This window comes from Nycticebus coucang, chromosome 5 (assembly GCF_027406575.1).
Source record: "Nycticebus coucang isolate mNycCou1 chromosome 5, mNycCou1.pri, whole genome shotgun sequence".
Lineage (NCBI taxonomy): Eukaryota > Metazoa > Chordata > Mammalia > Primates > Lorisidae > Nycticebus > Nycticebus coucang.
The window spans coordinates 93498477-93520013 of record NC_069784.1 but is presented as its reverse complement, the minus strand read 5'-3'; the positions used below and the strand labels follow the sequence as shown (position 1 = coordinate 93520013).

Genomic DNA, 21537 nt, shown 5'->3' with positions numbered 1-21537 from the left:
ACATCCTGGACAGAAAACCGAGTAGGCAACCCAGTTCCTGATGCAAATCGATGAGGTAGGTGAAAAACAACTACCGGGATTGAGAAGGATGAGAGGGCTAGAGACTATAAGGGAAGAAGCTGCTGGATCATGAAGTTGGGGTAGGATTAGAAAGAAAGGAAGGAGAAGACGGAATTGCTGCAGGCAGAAAGGCCAGCTCATGGCTGATTTGTAAACTTCCTGCTGCCCAGACACAGGGCGGAGTTGAAAACGCCAGTGCACCTGGTCCAGGTGGACCACTGGACCACACGTCAATCCATGTCAGTGAAAAGCTTCAAAACAGTAAAATTCTAGGAAAAAAAGAAAGACTTTAAAAGTCTGTGAGCTCTGGAAGGAGGCATTTTTATGGTGATGATGACAAAAGGCTGACCTTTTTTACTTTTCAAAGATCCTTTTTCGGGAAGAGTTCACCTACATTCGTCAATGACAGAATCCCCAAGAGCACGATGTATCCATAGTGTACAAGAATGCAGAACAGAGGGGAGGGAGGGTGCTTGGTGGGATTACACCTGCCGTGCGTCTTACAAGGGTACATGTGAAACTTAGTAAATGTAGAATATCATTGTCTTAACACAATAACTAAGAAAATGCCAGGAAGGCTATGTTAACCAGTGTGATGAAAATGTGTCAAACTGTTTATAAAACCAATGTATGGTGCCCCATGATCGCATTAATGTACACAGCTATGATTTATTATTAATAAAAAAAAAAGAATGCAGAACAGAGAGGGAGGGAAGAGAATAAAGTTGATGGGGGCCAGTGAAAAGTGTAGTCGTAGCAGTGCAGAAGCAACAGGACCGGTAAAGGGCAGAGATGGTAACTTACGAGGACTAGCACACCTCGCCAGGAGGCCCTAACAGTTACATAAATACACACCAAGGTATCTGCCAACGGTATCTATGAGCCTTTGGAGTGATAACAGAGGGCTTTGGAAGTCCTCTGTCCACACAGTTGGTGATACACATATTAAGAAAGTAAGATAAAGACGACAGAAAAAAAGATAATAACACAAAAGACATGTACAAGGTGAACTATCTTTTCTCTCTCACAAACCCACTCCCTTCCCCTATAGTCCCTATCTCACTTGGGTATCAGTATACAACCAGTCACCCAGGGCCATCATTTATACCTCCCTGTACCCTACAATTTAATTTTAGTGGCACCTGAGGATCACAAGAGGCACCTGTTACACATGCAGGTTCTTTGGCCCATCTAAGAGGTCATGATTCCATTAGTCTGAGTAGGATGCAGGAATCCCTCTTTTTAAGGACACAATATGCTGAATCACACTTTGAGAAACAGTACGCCATATCTCCCCAATCTCTGTGTAAATTTTCTATACTAAATGTCTCTTAAATTCATGCCTTCTTGTCCCGTCCTCACTGTCTTAATGTAGTCTTCACTTCCCTACAACTGATACTGTAGTCAAGCTGTCCACACACAGAGCTTTCTAAACTACAGGCTCACATGGGATCAGCAATGATCTGGCCCCTGACTACGTCTCCTCCTGGTGTCCAGAACCTGCATGTTAACACCAGAAAGGAAAAGGAAAGATGGATGAGAGAGACTATGTTAAGTGTGGCTACAGTGTGTTGTCTTAATGGACATAGAAGAAGAAGATGAAGAAGTAAAAGACCATTCTGAAGGTCCCTAAGGTAAAATGAACTATCTGACTTTCCAAGAGACTCCATAAGCATAGTGATGCCGTTACTACTCTCCAGCTGTTATCTACCCATCACTAGCAAGAACTTAACATCGGCAAGACTCTACCTCGTAAGTGGTATTAGAAGTGAAAACTTATTTTATCCAAAAGATAAAGCCAACTTAAAAAAATGATTATGAAGTATCAATGAAACAGAATACAGACACAATATATGCAGTACTTGCCAACTAACATTTTTCTTCAGGATATGGCATAAAGAATGCGCAAAATTTAAATATCATGCTTGCCAACTTTTTATATTAAAAAAATTTAAGAGTCAGATTGTAAAGACTTCGTGGAACTTAATACATTCAGGTTGCCTTTGCTAGAACTCAATTAAAAGAGGGCTGAGGACTCCTGTGGCCTTGAGCACAACTCCTCTGACAGCTCCTGTTGCGTTTTAAAAGGCAACAAGTGACACTGAAAGGGTATGAGGAGGTAGGAGAGAGTGAGTCACTCATCACACAGACAAGCTCAGGGTCACACCAAAACTGAACCTCAGAGTCAAACTGACACAACAAAGGAAAGGAGCTTTGGATTTCTTTTCAAGTGTGTATGTTTATAGCTGTCACAAAACATCTTACTGTTAGAAAGAAGCATTATTAGAACTACTTTATTCTCACCTGCATTTGAAATAAGCAGGGGAAGAGCTTAGAGTTTAAGTTAGCTGAGCACTGAGAGTTCAGGTTAGAGAAGCATCCTACGTAGGGTATGTCTACAACCTACAACACACAATTGTCCCACGGCTCCCTGACCGGCTCCAGCTGCCCTGCACACCCACCCATGCCTGTTCCTCTGCCACATGTCACATGCTTCAATTCTTGCCCAATAATCCATTTGTAATGATGCTGCCCACAACCTGCTTATTAAATGGCATTCACAATGGGAATTCACCATGGCAGTGTGTTTCTGTAAATGTGAAAGAATCTGATTGTCATAAAAAGCCTCCTAGTCATCAGCTATTTTACCCTTCTATTTCTAAGGTAAAGGGGGAGAGCTTTCTTTAGCTCACAGAATGAAAGTAACAGAGAAATAGAGTGGCAGGAAGAATGAAGGGGAAGAGGAAGGGAAAGGAAAAATGTGAATGAGAAAAGGCCAGGGAACGGGGCGCTGGGTTTTCTGACAGCGCAGTGTTTGTTTCCATGAGTCCACGTTAATGGACTCCAGGTGCATTCCTGGCTAAGCCTCCCCCAGCCTTCGTCACTGTAAGGTCATGAGAGGAAAACCTGATCTTTTTTACTCACGGTGCTGTGGCTCCACATATTGGGGCCCAGCTACATCCTCCCCCTTTGATTCTCTGCCTTAAATTGCAATTTTGAAAAGTAAAAAGCCTGAGAAACAGCTGTAGGGAATTTCACTTGGAACCCAGCAGGCAATGCTGAGACAGGCTGGTCCACTCTTCATTTTCATACACTCGGCAATGAAAGCGATGGGCTCATTTCAATATGCCAGAAGTCTTTCTTTCATTCTCTTTATTCCGTTTTACTACTTTATTTTACTTTGCAAATACACCCTCAGATGTCACTATCCAGATTTTGCAATCCACAGCAAAGATTTAATACCCAGTCTGTTGTGTGTGTGGGGGGGGAAGTACAATTACTTCTCTGTCCAAAAGTTCAACGTTTTTTGTTTCCCTCACCAGTTCTCCTGATTTCCTGTAGCTAACTGGCTCCAAGGCAAGAGTGAAGTAATTTCTTTCCTCTGTGATTTATTTTCTGTCTTACGATAAGTAAGCAAAAATACTATATAAAGAAAGGGAGAAAAGGAATGATTCACAACAAATAATTGTCAAAAATGCAACTCCAGATTTACGAAGTATGCAAAATTCAGTACTGTGTACCAAAAAACTTAAGAATAAAGTTGCATATTCATACCTATTTCTATTAATAATAAACGTTTTAGTAAAACTATGTGCCAGGCACATGACGCTAAGAGCTTTATGTGCATTATCTCATTTAATCCCGGGAACACCCTTGCACAGGCAGAAAAATCGTTTCATAGAAGAAGAAACAAGTTTACTGATGTTACAGAACCTGCCAAAGGCCACGTGGCTAATACAGTGGCAGAACCAAGATGTGAAAACAGATCTGCATCCAAAGAGCCCTAAGCCAGGCCTATTCCCCAGAGTTTACAATTTAAAGATGATAGCTCCCACCAAAGCCTGCTGGTTAGAAACACACACTGGATAACTCTTGTACCATCATGAACAACAAATCCTGGTACAATACTATCTTAAATTTCTTCTAAATGCATTCACCTTCTCATATTATTAAACCAAGTACAGAAAACTTAACTGCACCTTTCGTAAGAGATTCAAAATCTGTTTTTCCAGTAATTAAATACATTTTGCTTATTTTGTCTGTCATCAGTTCTAGAAGATCACTGTAAGAATTTGCTCAGGACTGCAATGTCAAGCTCATGGCAACCCATCTCCCAAGAGCTTGGTTGAGATAGACAATGTGTAAAGAGGCTGCCTGATGGCTTTGCAGTCATTTCATTTTTGTACCTATGTAAAATTCTACTGAAGGATTAAGCTAGACTAGAAAGAAAAAAAAAGGTGGCCTGGACTAAATAAGAGATCCACCCCTAAACCCCCACTCCTTCCCCTGCTCCAGTTTTAGTGAACTTTGCTTCTGAGATCCTCCATTGAGGGATGTACCTCTGAGCAAACCAGGCCTGGTTCTGCTCTCAGTCCGGTCTGGTATAAGAAACAACACAATGCAATTCGTCACACGTGCACTGTCAGGATGCTATAAGAAAACTGTGAAGGTTCTTTCTGAAACCCCCAGGAGAAATTTCCTTCTGATCCTAGGGCCAAGAGTAGTTCTTCTACAGAATAACTGATCTCATGGATACTGTAAATCTTCAAACTGACTCTGCATACTTTCTTTGCTGCTAAGACCAAAAACCCCTCAGGGTCCACTTGTGCCTTGCTCATGGGGTGTTAGATGCATTTTAGCAACTGTCTCATTCCTTGTCTAGTCATCCCCAACCTGACCCCACCCCCACTTTTCTTTCTCAACTACTTCTAACTTAAATCACGTTTTTATGTTTCCTTAATCTTCAGGGGGAAAGATATAGTAGAAATAAGTACAAAAAAGTAAATAAAAATATACCTTCATATTATACAAATTTTCAAAAGTTGAATATGTGCTGACTCTAAAAACTTATCCTAAAAACTCATTTAAAAAAAAAAATCCCCTTTAAATCTCTACCAAGCCCTGTATTTATGATTTTCCTACCTTGAACCTTAAGCTCTTAAAGAAAAAAAAATACTAATTTTCACTTATTTGAAATCCAGTTGTTTTTTAAAATCCATATAAAGACTGAATACAGAAAGCAACTCATAATAACGAGGACGGCCACATGGTGCCAACTGTCAGAGAATTTGTGTGCTCTGTGTCTAGGTGATATTATATAAAAAAAGAATTCACTGTAAGTGTAATAAAACGTATTTTCCATTGTTACCAGCCCCACATTTAAGATCTAGCTTATTAAGCTTTCTAAAAACGGTTGTATGTTAAGTTCTAATCAAGCTTTTTTATAACAGAGCCAACTGTAACCCAAATCCTAACTCTCATTTGGAAGACTAGATCTATGGGCGGTGGGGGTGGGGAAGGCTTAATTAATAAGGGTAAAAACAAAGACATTACTGGTGATGTTTCTGCCATTATAATTTTTAAGCTAATAATAATACACCACTATATATTAGGTCACAATAGTATCTTTTTTAAATTGGATTTTTAGAACAAAGTTAAGCACAAGTTTAAACTACCCTATTATCTTTGTTGTGATGAGGCATGCGTGAGCTTTAACAGAAGGGAGAACAATGGAGAGAGCTTCTGAGAGTGGATACAGGCACCCTGCAAAAGCGGACACAGCACATATGTGAGTCTCAACTTTCTGTGGTGTCCAGTCACCCAGAAACTCAGAGATACACACAGTTACAATGCATGCTATTATTCTTTTCAATCACCACCATCGTTATCAATCTATCAGATTCCCTTTCTACTTTGTAGTATATTATATGGACATAATACAATTAGATAATAATTTCCAGTTAAATTTTCCTTTACAATGGCACAAGATTCTTAAGTGAATCTATACATGTGGCCTTTAACCTCTTCACTTACTACTCAAATAAAATAAACCACATTAATAAATTTGTATGCATATATAGCTCATATACACTTCATTTTAACACTGAACACAGACATAACACTGTCACTTCCCCCCAAGCTTTCTTCAGTTGTGTTACTATTAGATTCCTAGATGCATAAAGAAAGGGCTCCGGGGAGCACTGCTAAAAATTTTCATGCAACAAGGCCAAAAAGAAATTTGTATGAATTAAACAGATGTTCTAGTTTTGAGAGCAGTTTGAACAAAGATGAGCAAAATCCTCAAACACTATTTCCTTAGAGTTTATATATACTAAATTATAAACCAGAGTCTAAAGACTAGGTAAAATAATGGTATCATTGTGATGATAATTATCATCATCATTATTTTTTGAGGGGTTACTATCTGGCAGGAACTGTGCTCAATACTTTACATTGATTATCTCACTTAATCCTCCTAACGACCCTATGAGGTGGATATGGCTATTACTGCCACATTACACGTCAGGACACCAATGCTCACACAAATTAAAAAAATTAATCTGAAGTAACACAGTTGAAAAGTGGGGAAGCCTGGACTCCAATGCAGGCAGTGTGGCTCCAGAGCTGGTGCTTTTCTACCGTACCACAGTGAAGCATGACACAGATGTTTAGGTCAGTCATGAATGAAAATGAATGAAATCCTTTATTAAATGATCCTTAACTCAGTTCTGAGCAGAGGAAATATTCCCACTTTAGGTTTTAAGTATTCAATGTTTGCACCTGTTACCCTGGGCGCACAATTAGTAGGCTATTTCTTGATTTTTGAATCCCCAGCACCCAGTACAGTGTATAACACACAGCAGATAATAAATGTCTGGTGATGAAATGAATAAATGAATGAACACCATTTAGTCATGGGTTTTCAAAAGAGCAGAAATGCTCTTCACAAAATGGCAAATGTAGTCAGTCTGATGCAGCTATTGTAGAAAGTTTTTTTTAAATTTCATAATATATTATTGATATATTTTGTAAATAAATGCTAATCTTTTGATTTTTTTCCTGAAATCAAATATAGGTGAACTATATCCTAAGACAATGACAACACTCACAATATATCTTCTTTGTATGCAGTGAGGACCCATGATTTAAATGAGCAATTTAGAGGTAATAGAGCTGTAAAAACATTTGACAATCTTTTAAAAGTTGTCAAAATGTGATTATGCCCACCTACAAATCTAAATAAAAATCCAAGAGTCTAGGGGTTAGATATGGTAGTTTCTAAAAAAATTTCATTAAGTATTAAAAAGCCCAATCTAAGAATATTACCTACTAAGACAAAATGCTTAAGTGGCTCAACTTTTATTTTTTCAGACTAAAGAATTTGGATTTTATTTAATCAGACAACTAACCATAATTTTTATTTCCATTTTCTCGACACATTTCAAAGAAAAATAAAGTATATCTAAATAGCTCAACTTTCTATACCAACATCACTTCTGGAACTAGAAATCACATGTAAAGGTAAATTCTCAATTTCTAAACTTTAGCTTCTTGGAAGTAAAAAGAAAGAAGTCAACTGTTGACCACTCTTATATCAAAGACTGGCTTTTGAGCTACTGGATAATGGCATAGAGTTATACCTATTTTTATCAATATTGCCATGAATAAAGTACTAGTCCTATAGTGAATCTCTACATCTCCAATGATCAGGAAACTTGAACTAGAGAAACTATGTGAAAAATCAGAATTTTTATTTGAAATTATTTGCTTGTCTTCTTTTATCATAGAGTCTAATCCTAACAACAGCTTTCATTCACTGGTAATATACCTGAAGATTTCGTATAATAAGAAAATTGTATTCATCTTGCACAATTGTCTTAAGGTTGCTATATGTGTTAAAAAATCTCCATAAAAATGGTATTTCACAGTTACTCTCTGACAATTGTGAAATGAAATAGATGGTTTTTCGTGGTAACTATCTCTCTGGAACATCTACATCAATATCTTTACTCTGCCAAAATCCAATTTTCTATGTAAAACAAAAAAGCTTTAAAGAGAAAGTATCTTTTTAAATGACAAAGGTTTTTTTCCTAAATAATTTAAACATGGTTGCCATTATTAACTAATTGCACAAATCAATTAATGAGTTACTATACCATTTAATAACAATCTTGTAGTTGAAATATCAGATAACTTTTTATACACCTCTTACTTTCTTTCTTGGTATCAGGATTAGTAAATCAGTTAATGTGAGTCAAAAATCAGAAACTATTACATACATGGCTGACCTCTGAAACAAGTCAAATTAAAAAAAAACTTTTAAACTATCATCAGCTTCAAAGTGACTATATATACTTCACAAGAAGCCTTAAAAATCAGTTCTGATATGTATTTAATGCCAACTCTTCCATAATCTTTTTCCTTACTAAATTCCAGAAATTTATCAGAAAGCTCGCAAACCACCATCTTTCACTTTAATATGAAAGATGTACTTCATCAGAACATTTAAGTGCATCTGGGGATTTTTCTAAGCATCTAAAAATGAGTTCTCTCTCAAAAAAATTAAAAAATAAAAAACGAAATAAAAATTAGCTCTCTTCATCCCTATGACAAGTGGCGGCTTACATAATTTTTTAAAAATATTTCATATAATTTATAAATTTGGGGCTCAACTGAACCAAAAATGAGCATTAAAACACAGTTTAAATAAACATACTCATAGAATCCCTTGTTTAATCAACTTCTCCCCTATCTTTTTGGAAGCAGATGGAAGCATTTATTATAAATAAATAGAATAAATTTAAGCTAATCAAAAAGGGACAGGAAGTTGTTCTTGAATCTGAAACTGCTGTAAATTACTACATAATTAGAATTCCTCACACAATTACACTACAACATTGGTTTGCCTACATTATTGGGCAACCTGTTGGTTATCAGATAGGCTCCTGTTATAAATTGCCAGTCAATCCCATCACACTGACTTTTAGCTTCTTGTCATAAAATGCAAATGAAATGGCAATTAGCTGAAAATTTTTGCTGGCAAAAAGTTTTAACCATATGGAAGTCAACCAAAACCTAACACCAGATAGACGATGGTTATATATGCCTATCAGACGAGGGAAAAAGAATTCTCAACAGTCAAGATGATAATATCTACTCAATTTTGCAAAATATTATTTTTCTTTAGTTAGGCTACACCTAAGTATTTTCTTTCTAACTTTAAACATGGAAGTTACTAGCGTTTTTGAAACTGCAGGCCACTCACAGTCCTTAACCCCCCGGACCTCCAACACTGGAAGATGTATGTGAAAAGGCAGCCTCGGAGATTACACATGGATTCATTTCTTTACATTGCAGAGTTACATACAGTAAGAAGAAAAAGACAAAAATCTACCAACTAGGCTGCGCTGCCATCCTCTCCATGTAGTCTTTGGCCATGTCTCGGGCTTCAATGTTTTCAGGATACAGTACACAGAACATTGCCAAGGCTCCCAAGTTGTTTCCATAAATTTCATTCCAGCGGGCACTGTAGTCCTTAGGATCCCAGGGAGGGAGGTACTCCAATGGGCTGGATAACATAGTGTGTACAGCCTCAGTGAGCTTGGCTGCAATGTGCTCGTGAGAGCTGGCGGCCCTGAGCTGAAGCCCCGCCACCTCTGCCCTGGAGAAGTACAGCATTGGGTGGCTGTCGTAGTTGGCATTGGTGAAGGGAATCATGACGTCTGGGTTCTTGTCAGTGATGTAGGCTGACACAATACAAAGCAGATATATGAAAAACACACTGGGAGCCCCCCGTGTGTGAGTCCTCATCGTGGCATCAGATCTCCAAATCTCCAGGGCAGCCAAACCATCTTTGAAAGATCCTATGGGAGATAAAAAGAAAAGCATCTGTGAGCGGAGGGAACATGGCCCAGGTGGGAACATGGTAGGCAAGGCACCTTGCTTACTAGGAAAAAGATTAAATATTGAAAGATAAAGCTTATGAAATTTAGATTTGTAAATATAGCAAAAATTTGAATTAGGAAGAAACTAAAGTAATAAATTTAATTTTACAGAATTAAACATAGTATTTTATAACTGTATTCATTATGGAAAACAGAACTTTAGACTTAAGGGAAAAATGTATATTTCTTCAAACAGGGGAAAAAAAACTCTCCTTGGTATTCTTCTCACATACTATTATGCAAAATATGTTAGATTTTTATCATTTTTTAAACATTAACATACAATATAAACCACAATAACCAAAAGCTGGTTACGAACAGTCATCTGGGACTCTAAGCAGACATAACCAAAAAAAAAAAAAAAAAAAAAGAAAGAAAACCCTGTATTTCTTTTTTTCATTTTATTTTATTTTATTTATTTACTTTTTTTTTGTAGAGACAGAGTCTCACTTTATGGCCCTTGGTACAGTGCCGTGGCCTCACACAGCTCACAGCAACCTCCAACTCCTGGGCTTAAGCGATTCTCTTGCCTCAGCCTCCCGAGTAGCTGGGACTACAGGCGCCCGCCACAACGCCCGGCTATTTTTTGGTTGCAGTTCAGCCGGGGCGGGGTTTGAACCCGCCACCCTCAGCATATGGGCCCAGCGCCTTACCCACTGAGCCACAGGCGCCGCCCTTTTTTTTTTATTTTTTATTGTTGGGGATTCGTTGAGGGTACAATAAGCTAGGTACACTGATTGCATTTGTCAGGTAAAGTCCCTCTTGCAATCACGTCTTGCCCCCAGAAGGTGTGGCACACACCAAGGCCCCGCCCCCCTCCCTCTTAGCCCCTTCTGCTAACATTTCTGAGCCAGGGGTTAGGATCAACACACCTATTAGAATGTAAGCAGACAAAATATTATGAATACAGCTAAATACCCTCCTTATGTGAGCAGAAGGTGGAGACAGAGAAGACAAAGAGTAAACATCTCCAAACTCTGGGTCCCCTGGGCTGACATCAGCAAGCATGCAGTACTGACAACTGGACACCCAGCTGCAGGGACTAGGAACTGACACGCCTTCATCCAGAAAATAAAATCCCAGAATCAAAAGGCTGAAATAACATGAGTGCATTCTCCCCTTACTCTTTGAAACTATTACCTGCTTTTTCATTTTGGATATGGGATTTTGGTGTCATTCAGTAAGTCAGAATTTAAACCACGCTCACATATTTTCTTAACTACTTGATCTTCTTAAAAGCCCTTTTTTCAGTGGCAGATTTGCGCACTGGTTAAAAGAACGTCTTTCAAGTGTAGAAACACTTAAAAAAAAAAAAAATCAGCCTAGTCTATGTCCCACATCTGGGATAAAGCAGGCATAAAATCCCCCAGAGGAAAGTCAAGGAATTCTTAAAATTCTTAAGAGGGTAAAGGTTATAGAAAGCAGACCAGAAAAAGACAGTTTTATGTAAATAATGAACAGTGGTTTTCAATTATTAAAGAGAAAAACTGATGGTGAAAAATCAACCTCCCAAGCTGAACACAAACTGTTTTTCCAAGAAAAAAAATAGCTTCATCACATTCAGAAGAAAGAAAACTAAGATTTTAACAGACATTGAAGACCAATCCACATTCTCAATGTGCTATGTCTCCAAGAGAAAGGGAACAAGGCATCACTTGAGGATGCTCCCTTATTCTGTAATTCTTTATGTTTCCAAATGTGCTTTAGACTACATATAGATATGAAACTCAATAGCAGTGGTATTGTGAAGCATTTTACATTTATTTCAAGAGCATGACTTCTGATGAATAGAAGAAAATTAATATAGCCATGCTAACTAAGACATATAAAATAGAAATAACTCTTGGACTGGAACCGTATTATGTCTAGCACCCAAAGCTTCAAGGCGGCTGGCTGGCTGGATCCTTCAAGGTCAGAGGCCCAGCCAAAAGAAATAGTCTTCTGTGGTTACGACTGAAGAGAGGTGTGGTCTCTGGCAACAGAGAGAAGTAGCTGGGTCTGAAGAAATGCTCAGTCCCCCAGGGGCTTATTTCTCCCTCCTTTCAAAGGAAAATAATACTACTGTTTTTTTAAAAGGTTCCCCTTTCAAAAGCCTGTATATATACAAATCCCCCAAAGTCTAAGAAGGGATGTTGTCAACAATGCAATTATCATTGTGGGGTGAGAACTGATCGGCAGTTTCTCCTCTAAATGACCCCCATATGCAAGCAATTACAGATCTTCTCTCAACCACCAGTTGTAGAATGTGGGAGAGCCCAATTTATAGGTGGGTAGTGGGGTGCTTCTGACGATGATGGACTGGGTAAGAAGACACACGGAGACGAGGGTCTTTCCATCTCAGATTCTGATTTATCTTACTCTCCTTCTCCCCTCTCCTACCCAGCCACACCGGCACTGGGATAGCCCAGGCTGCTGCAGAGCCACTCACACTGTGGGTACCTGCCTGACCCAACAGAAGTCACATGATGACCCCAGCCACTTCTGCCACATTGCTTCTCATCACTCAGCGGGTGTCTGAGCATATTTAAACAAGAAAGAGTTACTCCTGAAGCACAGAACCTCGTTAAGATGTTGTTTTGGGAATGAGGCCATGTCGGTGTGCTATTATTGAAGGTCCCCTAGTTATTGCTACAAATTCATGACAGGGTGTCAGAGTAGCAAGGTTGTGAGTTACCACACAGTTAAAACCACTTCCTGTTAGAATACACTGAGGGCCAATGTAGAACCCACAAAACTCTGCAGAACAATCCTCTACACACTACCAGAGGCCACTGCCTGTAGCCTCTTCTCCTGCTGTTGTCAAATTATGTTACCTTTCTCACTCCCCACTCGATGTGCCCAACCCCCACTTGTTGATCTACCCAAAGAGGTGATTTCTACTGTCTGGCACATACCTGTATCACACTGGACTCTTTCTGTTGTTTACGTGCCATGCTTCACAGAAGGCAGGAACCTTCTTCTGCGCACAGAGGGACGTTAGCACAGAACCTGGTATTTAAAAGGCAGGGCTCACGGCCCTGAACTAAGCCTGTGAGGCTCAGAGCTGTGCAAGTAGGTCTCACCACTAAAATAAAGAAATTTTATTCCCCTTTATTTAAAGCCCAGGCAAGTTTGGAATTTTCCAGAAAATTTTCGGCTAGGAAATTAATGGGAGAAAACATTCATGAAGCCTAAAATCTTTCATAGCCTAAAAAATACTCAGTTGTTTAAAAAAAAAAAAAGAAAAGAAAAAAAGTTAAAAGTCTTAACTCAAACTTCTTTTTGGCTGGTAACCTGAAGAGAGATCTAATTCCCATCCATCATTTTAAAGCTGTCTAGAAAATGCCACCAAAAATTCCCATTTCCGGACTTTGGACTTCCCCCTTGACCTTCCACTCTAGGCACTCTGCTACCCGCTCTATAAAGAGCCAAAACTAAATGAAAGCAGCCTTTCTCAAGATAATGGACAAGTTTTATTTTGTACACTTATTTCAATGTATTTGGACAAGTTAATTTTGTATACTTATTTCAATGTACACTAGGAAAACTAATTTACTGCAACAAACCTGAGATTTCAACAAATATACGAAGTTCTTATTTAAAATACAAATTTATGTTTAAAAGTTTTAAAAAATGGACAAGGATATGGCAAAGATTGCTGAAGGTAATACCTGAATGACTACCTTTTGGGAGATGCTGAAAATGCTCATTGAAACAACGGTCATTAAGGGCTAATGGGTTGGCTAATGGTTGGCCAACCGCAACCCTCCTACTCCTGAGACCACGGAACAAACCCACACAAACATATCCACATTACCTCTCACACCTGTGTCTTGGAAAAATAAGTCTGAACTTTGACATATCTGAGGATGATCTCTCAAGCTGTTCGCCCCCTGGTTCATTGTGTTTCAGAAACCGCAGAGCACTGCCAGCTCCTTTAAATTTATAAGGTGCACCTGACCCAATACAAGAGCATAACATTTTCAAAAACACACTCAACAGCTGACCTACCAATACATGCTTCATCCATAATTCAATTCTCAGGATGTTTCTCAATGGCCCTTTTGAGCCTCATTTTCCCTGAAATTCTCCTTTTCCTCTTCTACTCAAGTACATTGACTTTCATAATCCCGTTTTCCTTCCCACTCTTTTGTCTCACTCTCAGCAACTTGGATAGTAAAAACATTCCTAATCAATATATTATATCGACAGATACAACACAGTCACTTAAGAATCACTCTGTTACTACAAGATAATTCAGACAGCAATTTGATCATCTCTCAGCCTATATGCCCTACATAAATGTGCAGGAGTCAAAGTTTGGTGTTATGTTTAGACTAAGTCACACAAATTACAGTTATATTAAACAGATCTTCACAAAGCAACAATAAGCTCAAAATTATTTTGCTTTAATTCTAGTTCCAATAATCTACAGCAGCTATTATAAATCAGCAATTGCATAGAAACAAATGGATCTTAAATGCTTTCCCATATTTGATCTTTTACTTTATGATAACGATGTGGCAGAACAGTATTGTTTGTTCCATAACGGTAAATTTCAGAGGCAGAATTAGAACTCAGAATCTCCTAATTGCTAAACCTAAGGCTCTTTTCCTTAGCCAAACTAATTTATGAGAATGTTCAACAACATTAAAAGTTCCACATTTTTGCCATCCTTACACAAAGAAAGCAAAGAAAGAGCTGGCTAAGAGAGGGGAAAAACAGAACACTAAACTGGTACACTGAGTTTCTAAAGAGATGTGGGTTTCCAAACGGTCTGGGACTGTTTATACAATGAAACACATGGTAGTGCCACAGTCCCTTCAATTCCTCAGGTTTAGAAAATACAGACAATATAAGGATGAAGGGATGAATCACCTTGAAAGTAAACCATGTTCCAAATTAAGATGGATTAAAACTATCTTCTAATATGTGCCAAATATAAGGAGTATAACAGCATGGGGTGGGGAGTTGGGTAGGCAAGAGTATAAATCCTAGCTCCACCACCTCCTAGCTTTGATCATCAATGTCTGCTCTCCAAACCACCATTCTCTTATCCATAAAATGGAACCTACTTCATAGGGGGTATGATATGCTTGGCATAGAACCTGACATGAAGTAAAAGTTCAACAAACATTTATTTTTAATAAAAGGGAAGGAATTTCAGATATGCGAGATTATATTACCTATGCAAAAAACTAAATCTTTATATTTTGGGGAGGGAGGGGGAGAGAGAGAGAATGTTGGAGATATTAACTGACTAGGGCTAGGTAATATCACTTGTTAGAGACCTAGCTGATACTGGAATGCAATGCTCCTGACTCTTCAACACATCACTCATAATACACTCATCAAATGGAAAGGAAAGCATATGACCTTCGATATTTTTCAAGTATTTTATTGTGGTGGTTTTGCCCCAAAGAGAAGAATAACAGATTAAATAAACTACTATCTGAGTTTATTTCTCAAGGTCAGTAAATTCTTGATGTATTAAAAAGTGACCACTTCTTAATGTATAAAAAGTGACTGTCTCTTATTTTATAAAACAGTCACCGGAAAATACAGTTTTTGTCTGGGAAGCTTGTTTCCCAGTAACAATACATTTAAAATATGGAAGAACTACATGAACACTAAGAGGATACCCCACTGCTGTAGGTGACGATTTAACATGAGTCCAGGATCTGGTCTTGGCTCTGTCGTGTATTAGTACCCCAGCTGATCACCCTGGGGATAAAACGTTACCCAATGTCAACGAAGTGCTTCCTGCCCCCATATACTATGAAAGCTTTCAAATAGACTGTTATGGTCCATTATTTCATTTCCAAGAAACACTGTCGACAGCATCCTTTTTAATTCACTTGTTCCAAGTTTCAACTTGCTCAGCTTAGCGGTCTTGCTGGGAAAGCTTCATTTGTGTCTATCCACAAGATGGTTTTTATGTATATCAAAACTTCATAATGACCCACATATATAAAACCAGAATGTCAGCATGTTCATTTAGGATAAACACAATTATCAGGCAGATTGGGAAATATTTTCTAAATTCATAGGAAACTGACAGAGGAAGTGAATTATTAGACAATTGCCTGGTAAGCAAGGAAAATGAGTCAGAACAAAGGCCGCGGGAAGGGCCTTGGGCTTGGGGCAACTGGACCAGTTAAGATCACCACCATAATTATACACGAGAGGAGGCTCCAGCCAGCAGCCGTCACAGATGTCCTTGGGGTATCATTAAAAGCAAAATTTTAAAAGTTGAATTGTAATGTTATTTAGAAAACAAAAGCAAAATGTACATCGGCCATAGTACAAGACACCAAATCAACTAAGTTCAACCCAAGATCAGCTGCTCTAGCTTGCCCAACCCAATGTATGGGCCCAGTAGTCATTACGTGGATAAGACAGTTAAATATCTCCCATCCTAGCACTGATGTGCCCATATCCTTGAAAGGACAGACCAGCAGACCTGACAACTGAATTTTCCTGATGTTGCCCTCTCCGCAGGAGAATACGCAGGTATTGCAGAAGTTAAGCACTGTGACTCTTCCTTGTTCATGCCTCCATTTAATTCCAAGTCCCCCCTCTTTTAGGCCTCCAATAAGACGGTAGGCAAACCGTGATGGCCTAAGAGCACTGCATAGGGTATCATAAACAGAGCTGCACATTCCTTCTCTGAGCCATTGCTGTACCTCTCAGAAAAACCTTCTTGCAAGAGATTGAGGGACATCTTTCTGTGGTCTCACTTACATGTACCACTTCAATGCTACTATATAATTTAATTAATGGAACTGTATATTTTTAAAGCTCTCCTTGCTTTTCTATTTTAGTTTTATTAAATACAAAACTAAAATGATTTTTTTGAAGAATTTTTCTTTATACCAAAATAAAATATGTCCTTGGATATTTTTTGTAGTGAAATAAATATAACTTTATTCTTAAACATGTCAAATCCTAAGAAAACATACGGTCTTGGTACTATACAATCATTCCCTAAAATTATACTGCCCTAATGTGTTAAGCCTGTGGTCTCAGACAATGACAATAATCTTAAAAACTGAGAGCTCTTAACCAAATTCCTTTTTCTCCCCAAAATGTCATTTCCAAACAAAACTCTACAATGTGAAATGATAGCATATGGAACCTCCAAGAATTTACACACACTACTGAAACAGTAATTAGAATCCTGAGCCCATAAGCAGAACCACACCATGTATCATAATGGTGTTCACCACCTGCACACATAACATCAGAGAAACTTTAAATTAAGCGCATCTCTGTGCAGTCAAAGACCATTCCTATCATTGTCCCCTGGAAGCTTTTTGTGAAGATACCAAATTTTCTCATAATAAAACCTGATGCCCACTTTCTTTCCCACATCAATGATAACTATATAGGTCCTTAGATGAGAAGAAGAATTCAGCTAAATTATGTTTTAAATGGCCACAAACTTTCTGATGTCAAGTCTAAAAGGCTATTCAGCAGAGATCACCTGAGTGAGTAAATTTAGTGGCTATCAAATTAAATGCACAGTTTAGTGGTAGAGGTTTGTTTGGTGCACATTACTACAGGGCTAAGAACCATCAAGATCTTGGAAGGGTACAGGTGAAATTTACTAAATGTAGAATATAAAAGTCTGAACACAATAATTAAGAAAATGCCATGAAGGCTATGTTAACCAGTTCGATGAAAATATTTCAAACTGTACATAAAACCAGCACATTGTACCTCATGATTGCATTATTGTACACAGCTATGATTTAATAAAAAAAAAAAAAAAAGATCCAGCTTTTGGAAGAGGGAAAGTAAAAAGGAAGTGAAATCTGTATCATTTTCAGATTTTTACTGAGGCAAAGAGAAAACAGAGTAGAGGTGAAGTGTATAAAGTCACTGACAGGACTATGGGGTACTTAATTTTGCTTATAAAAGGCTAACAGAGAAAGTGAAATAGTTACACTTTCTAAACTAAGCTATAAATAAATTCTAGCTTATCTAATTGACATCTGATTGGCACTTTTTTTTTTTTTGCACTTTTTGGCAGGGGCTGGGTTTGAAGCTGCCACCTCTGGTATATGGGGCCGGCACCATTGAGCAATGGGCACCGCCCACTGATTGGCACTTTTTAATTATAATCTAAATTGATTTTCTCAATGACGATTTTAAAATACAATATTCTAAAGTATTTGGGAAATTTTTTATTCCAGTATCATTTTCAGAATAATTTAATGTTGAGCATAATTTCTTTTTTTTGAGACAAAGTGTTATTATGTCACCCTCAGTAGAGTGCCGTAGCGTCACAGCTCACAGCAACCTCAAACTCCTGGGCTTAAGCAATTCTCTTACCTCAGCCTCCTGAGTAGCTAGGACTGCAGGCGCTCGCCACAATGCCTGTCTATTTTTTTGTTGCAGTTGTCATTGTTTAGCTGGCCTGCACTGGATTCGAACCTGCCAGCCTGGGTGTATGTGGCCGGTGCCCTATACACTGAGCTACGGGCACTGCCTACAACATATATATTTTTTTGTACCTTGATTTTTTTTTAAAAGTAGTAATTTATGCATTTCATGCATTATAATGCATTGATATCCAGAATTAGGATAGCAAGTCCCTATCAATATTGGGGATAAGAATTTCTTGTAAATATCAATGAATTCTTTAATATATTAAACAGCAATTAAACACAGGAACCATATTATGCATTGAAGACACAAAGTGAACAAGAAAAACTATACTTTTCCATAAATAACTAACAGATAAAAATTTAAGAAACTGGTATTTAAGGTTTTTTTAAACTGTAGCACTATATTACTTGGCCTGGTAATAAAGATGAACAGTCATTCTCCCTTAGTCCACAGCAGTTTATTTAAGCTATTGTTCCTGGTCCCAAAAGAAAATTTGCAATCTTTTTTTTCAAAGTTTCTTTAAACAGTAAGTAACCAAAAATTTTCTGGAAAGGACTGAACAACCATCTAAGACTTTCTCGGCAATAGCTTTAACCACAAAAACACACTTTTGTGGCTAAAAAGTAAAGAATAGAAAAGAGGATGAATAAAGACAGCTAAATCCCAACCTTATACAGTTTTCAAATAACAGTTAACTAAACCATCACATGCTCACGGAAACTAAAGTAAAAATTTCCTTCCTGCCATAGTTTCATGAAGACAGACCGGTGAGGTGGTTAAGAGGGCTGGCCTGCCTGGGGGTCAGAGAACCTGTTCACTGCTATATGACTTCGGAAAAGGTAACCAGGGGTGTCCAACCTGCAGCCTATGGGCCACATGCTGATTATTTGAGGATTATTTTCCATATCTGTGGTGTTGGATACTACAAAAACCATGCTCAGACTTCTTTTTTGCTCACTAGCTTTCATTAGTGTCTATGTATTTAATGTGTGGCCCAAGGTAACTCTTACTTTTCTAATCTGCAGCAAAGAAGAAAAAAGACTGGACACTTCTGAACCTTTTTCTCACTTAAAATGAAGATAGAATGCTATCGGTCTCACTGACTGGTTGGGAAACTTAATGACATAAGGCCTATAAAGCACTTACCACCTTATGGTAAATGTTCAAAACCAAATACTAGTTATTACACACCTCAGAACACAACTAGGGTTTGAGGGTGCAAGCTGGAGCCAGACTCCTGGGTTAGAATCCTAGGGCCATCACATCCTTACAAATGTTCCAGTTTCCTTCTCTGTAAAATGGATAAAATAACAGTACCTTCTTCACAGAGCTTCTGTGAAGCTTAAATCAGCTGATGTACTTAAAGCATCAAAAAGATACCTATGATTGAGAAAGTGCTGGATAAATACTAGCAGCCATGGGCATCTTCTGAATGGGAATGCCAAGGTCAGTCCAACTGAAAGGAAGTATGCCATGACCCCAGGAGGAAACACCCACAAACCATCACTCACAGAATGTCATTTTTAAAATAGGTACAATGGATTGCTTATTCACAACCTTGTAGTCTCTCCAAGAGACTAAAAATACCAAATATTTTGACAAATATAAAGTATGTGATGCCAAGAGGTTTCTCTCTGTTTCTGCATTTATTTATGTCTTTCAGGCTAGCTATCTGAAATAACTGAACACATCTGAGGCAAAAAGAAATCTTAGTACTTCTTCATCAAACTTCCTGTATATATATAAAACTTACTGATATGCCATACTGAGTATGCAAAAATTTTACAAAATATTTACAAAATATTCTCTACCTGTTGGCTACCTCTTTGTAAAATTTTGTGATGAATACTTTATAAATAAAACTACAGTTAGCGGCTCTGCGCCTGTGGCTTAAGCAGCTAAGGCAACAGCCACATACACCTGAGCTGGCGGGTTTGAATCCAGCCTGGGCCTGCCAAACAACAATGACAGCTGCAACCAAAAACTAGCCAGGCGTTGTGGCAGGTGCCTGTAGTCCCAGTACTTGGGAGGCAGAGACAGGAGACTTGCTTGAGCCCAGGAGTTAAAGGTTGCTGTGAGCTGTGATGCCACAGTACTCTACCCAGGGCCATAGTTTGAGGCTCTGTCTCAAAAAAATAAATAAATAAATAAATAAAAATAAAAAATAAAAAGTACAGTTAGCTACAATTTCCCATTTTTCCTACATATGGCGACTTTAGGGACAACTTTCGGGACATCCCGTATATATGCTTATTACATAGTCACAAAAACATCCTAAACATAGAAACATCAGTCTTGATGAAAAAATTACTTATGAACTTACATATATAACTTCAAGCAATCTGATGTTTAATATAAATTCATTTTCTACTTCCCACAAATGCCAATGCACATTACCTTTTGATTGGTAATGCAACTCCTGGAATTTGTAGATAAAATTATCTTTATTTCTGCATCACCAACTCCCAACTCTCCCTCCTTGGTTTTTGGATATGTGACTTTTTTTCTTACTACTTGTGAGGCTTAATTGCATAGGTCAACTTGACTGAGTTACAGAGTTTGGAATATTTGATCAAACTTTATTTTTAGATGAGTCTGCCAGGAGCTTTCTAGGAGAGATTAGCATGTGAATTGGTAGACTAAGGCAGATTGGCCTCCCCCACGTTGAACGGGGCCCCATTCAATCTGTTGAGGGCCCAAATAGAAGGAAAAGGTAGAGGAAGAGACAATTCTCTACAATCTGATTGCTTGGGCAGGAACTGTGACTGTCCCCTTCAGTGTTCCTGGTTCTCAGTCCTTCAGACCCAGGCTGGACCTAAACCACCTGCATTCTTGGTTTCCAGCCTGCAGATGGAAAATAGTGGGACCTTCCAACCACCATAATTTCATGAGCCAATTGCCATAATAAATCTCTTTCTAGATACAGATATACAGATAGACAAATATAGAAATAGATACAGATCTACTGGTTTGTTTCTCTGGAGAACCCTAACTAATAGACAAAGGAAAGCTCCTCAGGCCAAGGCCTCTTTCAAAGTCCCCTTAGAGTGGCCAGTCTTGGTGGCTCACGCCTGTAATCTAGCTCTCTGGGAGCCTGAAGCGGGTGGATTGCTTGAGTTCAGGAGATCAAGACCAGCCTAAATAAGAGTGAGTCTACTAAAAACAGAACAGTTAGCCGGGCGTTGTGGCAGGTGCCCATAGTCCCAGCTACCCAGTAGGCTGAGACAAGAGAATCACTTGAGCCCAAGAGTTTACAGTTGCTGTGAGCTATGACACCATGGCACTCTACCAAAGGTGACAGAGTAAGACTGTCAAAAACAAAACAAAACAAAACAGGCGGCGCCTGTGATCAATGGAGTAGGCACTGGCCCCATATGCC

General features: G+C 38.4%; 1 protein-coding gene across 5 annotated transcripts in view; it reads right to left on the bottom strand.

Moving 5' to 3' along the window:
• Nucleotides 1–21537, bottom strand: part of DSE (dermatan sulfate epimerase) — a 65124-nt gene that overhangs the window by 24878 nt on the left and 18709 nt on the right. For 4 of the 5 annotated variants that reach the window (XM_053592295.1, XM_053592292.1, XM_053592294.1 and 1 more), the window contains exon 2: nucleotides 9236–9704. In XM_053592295.1, the coding sequence (XP_053448270.1) occupies nucleotides 9236–9651 (416 nt within the window). In that variant the 5' untranslated portion in view covers nucleotides 9652–9704. Of the gene's footprint in view, nucleotides 1–9235; nucleotides 9705–21537 lie in introns of those variants that run through there. The other variant, XM_053592296.1, reaches the window with a different exon arrangement.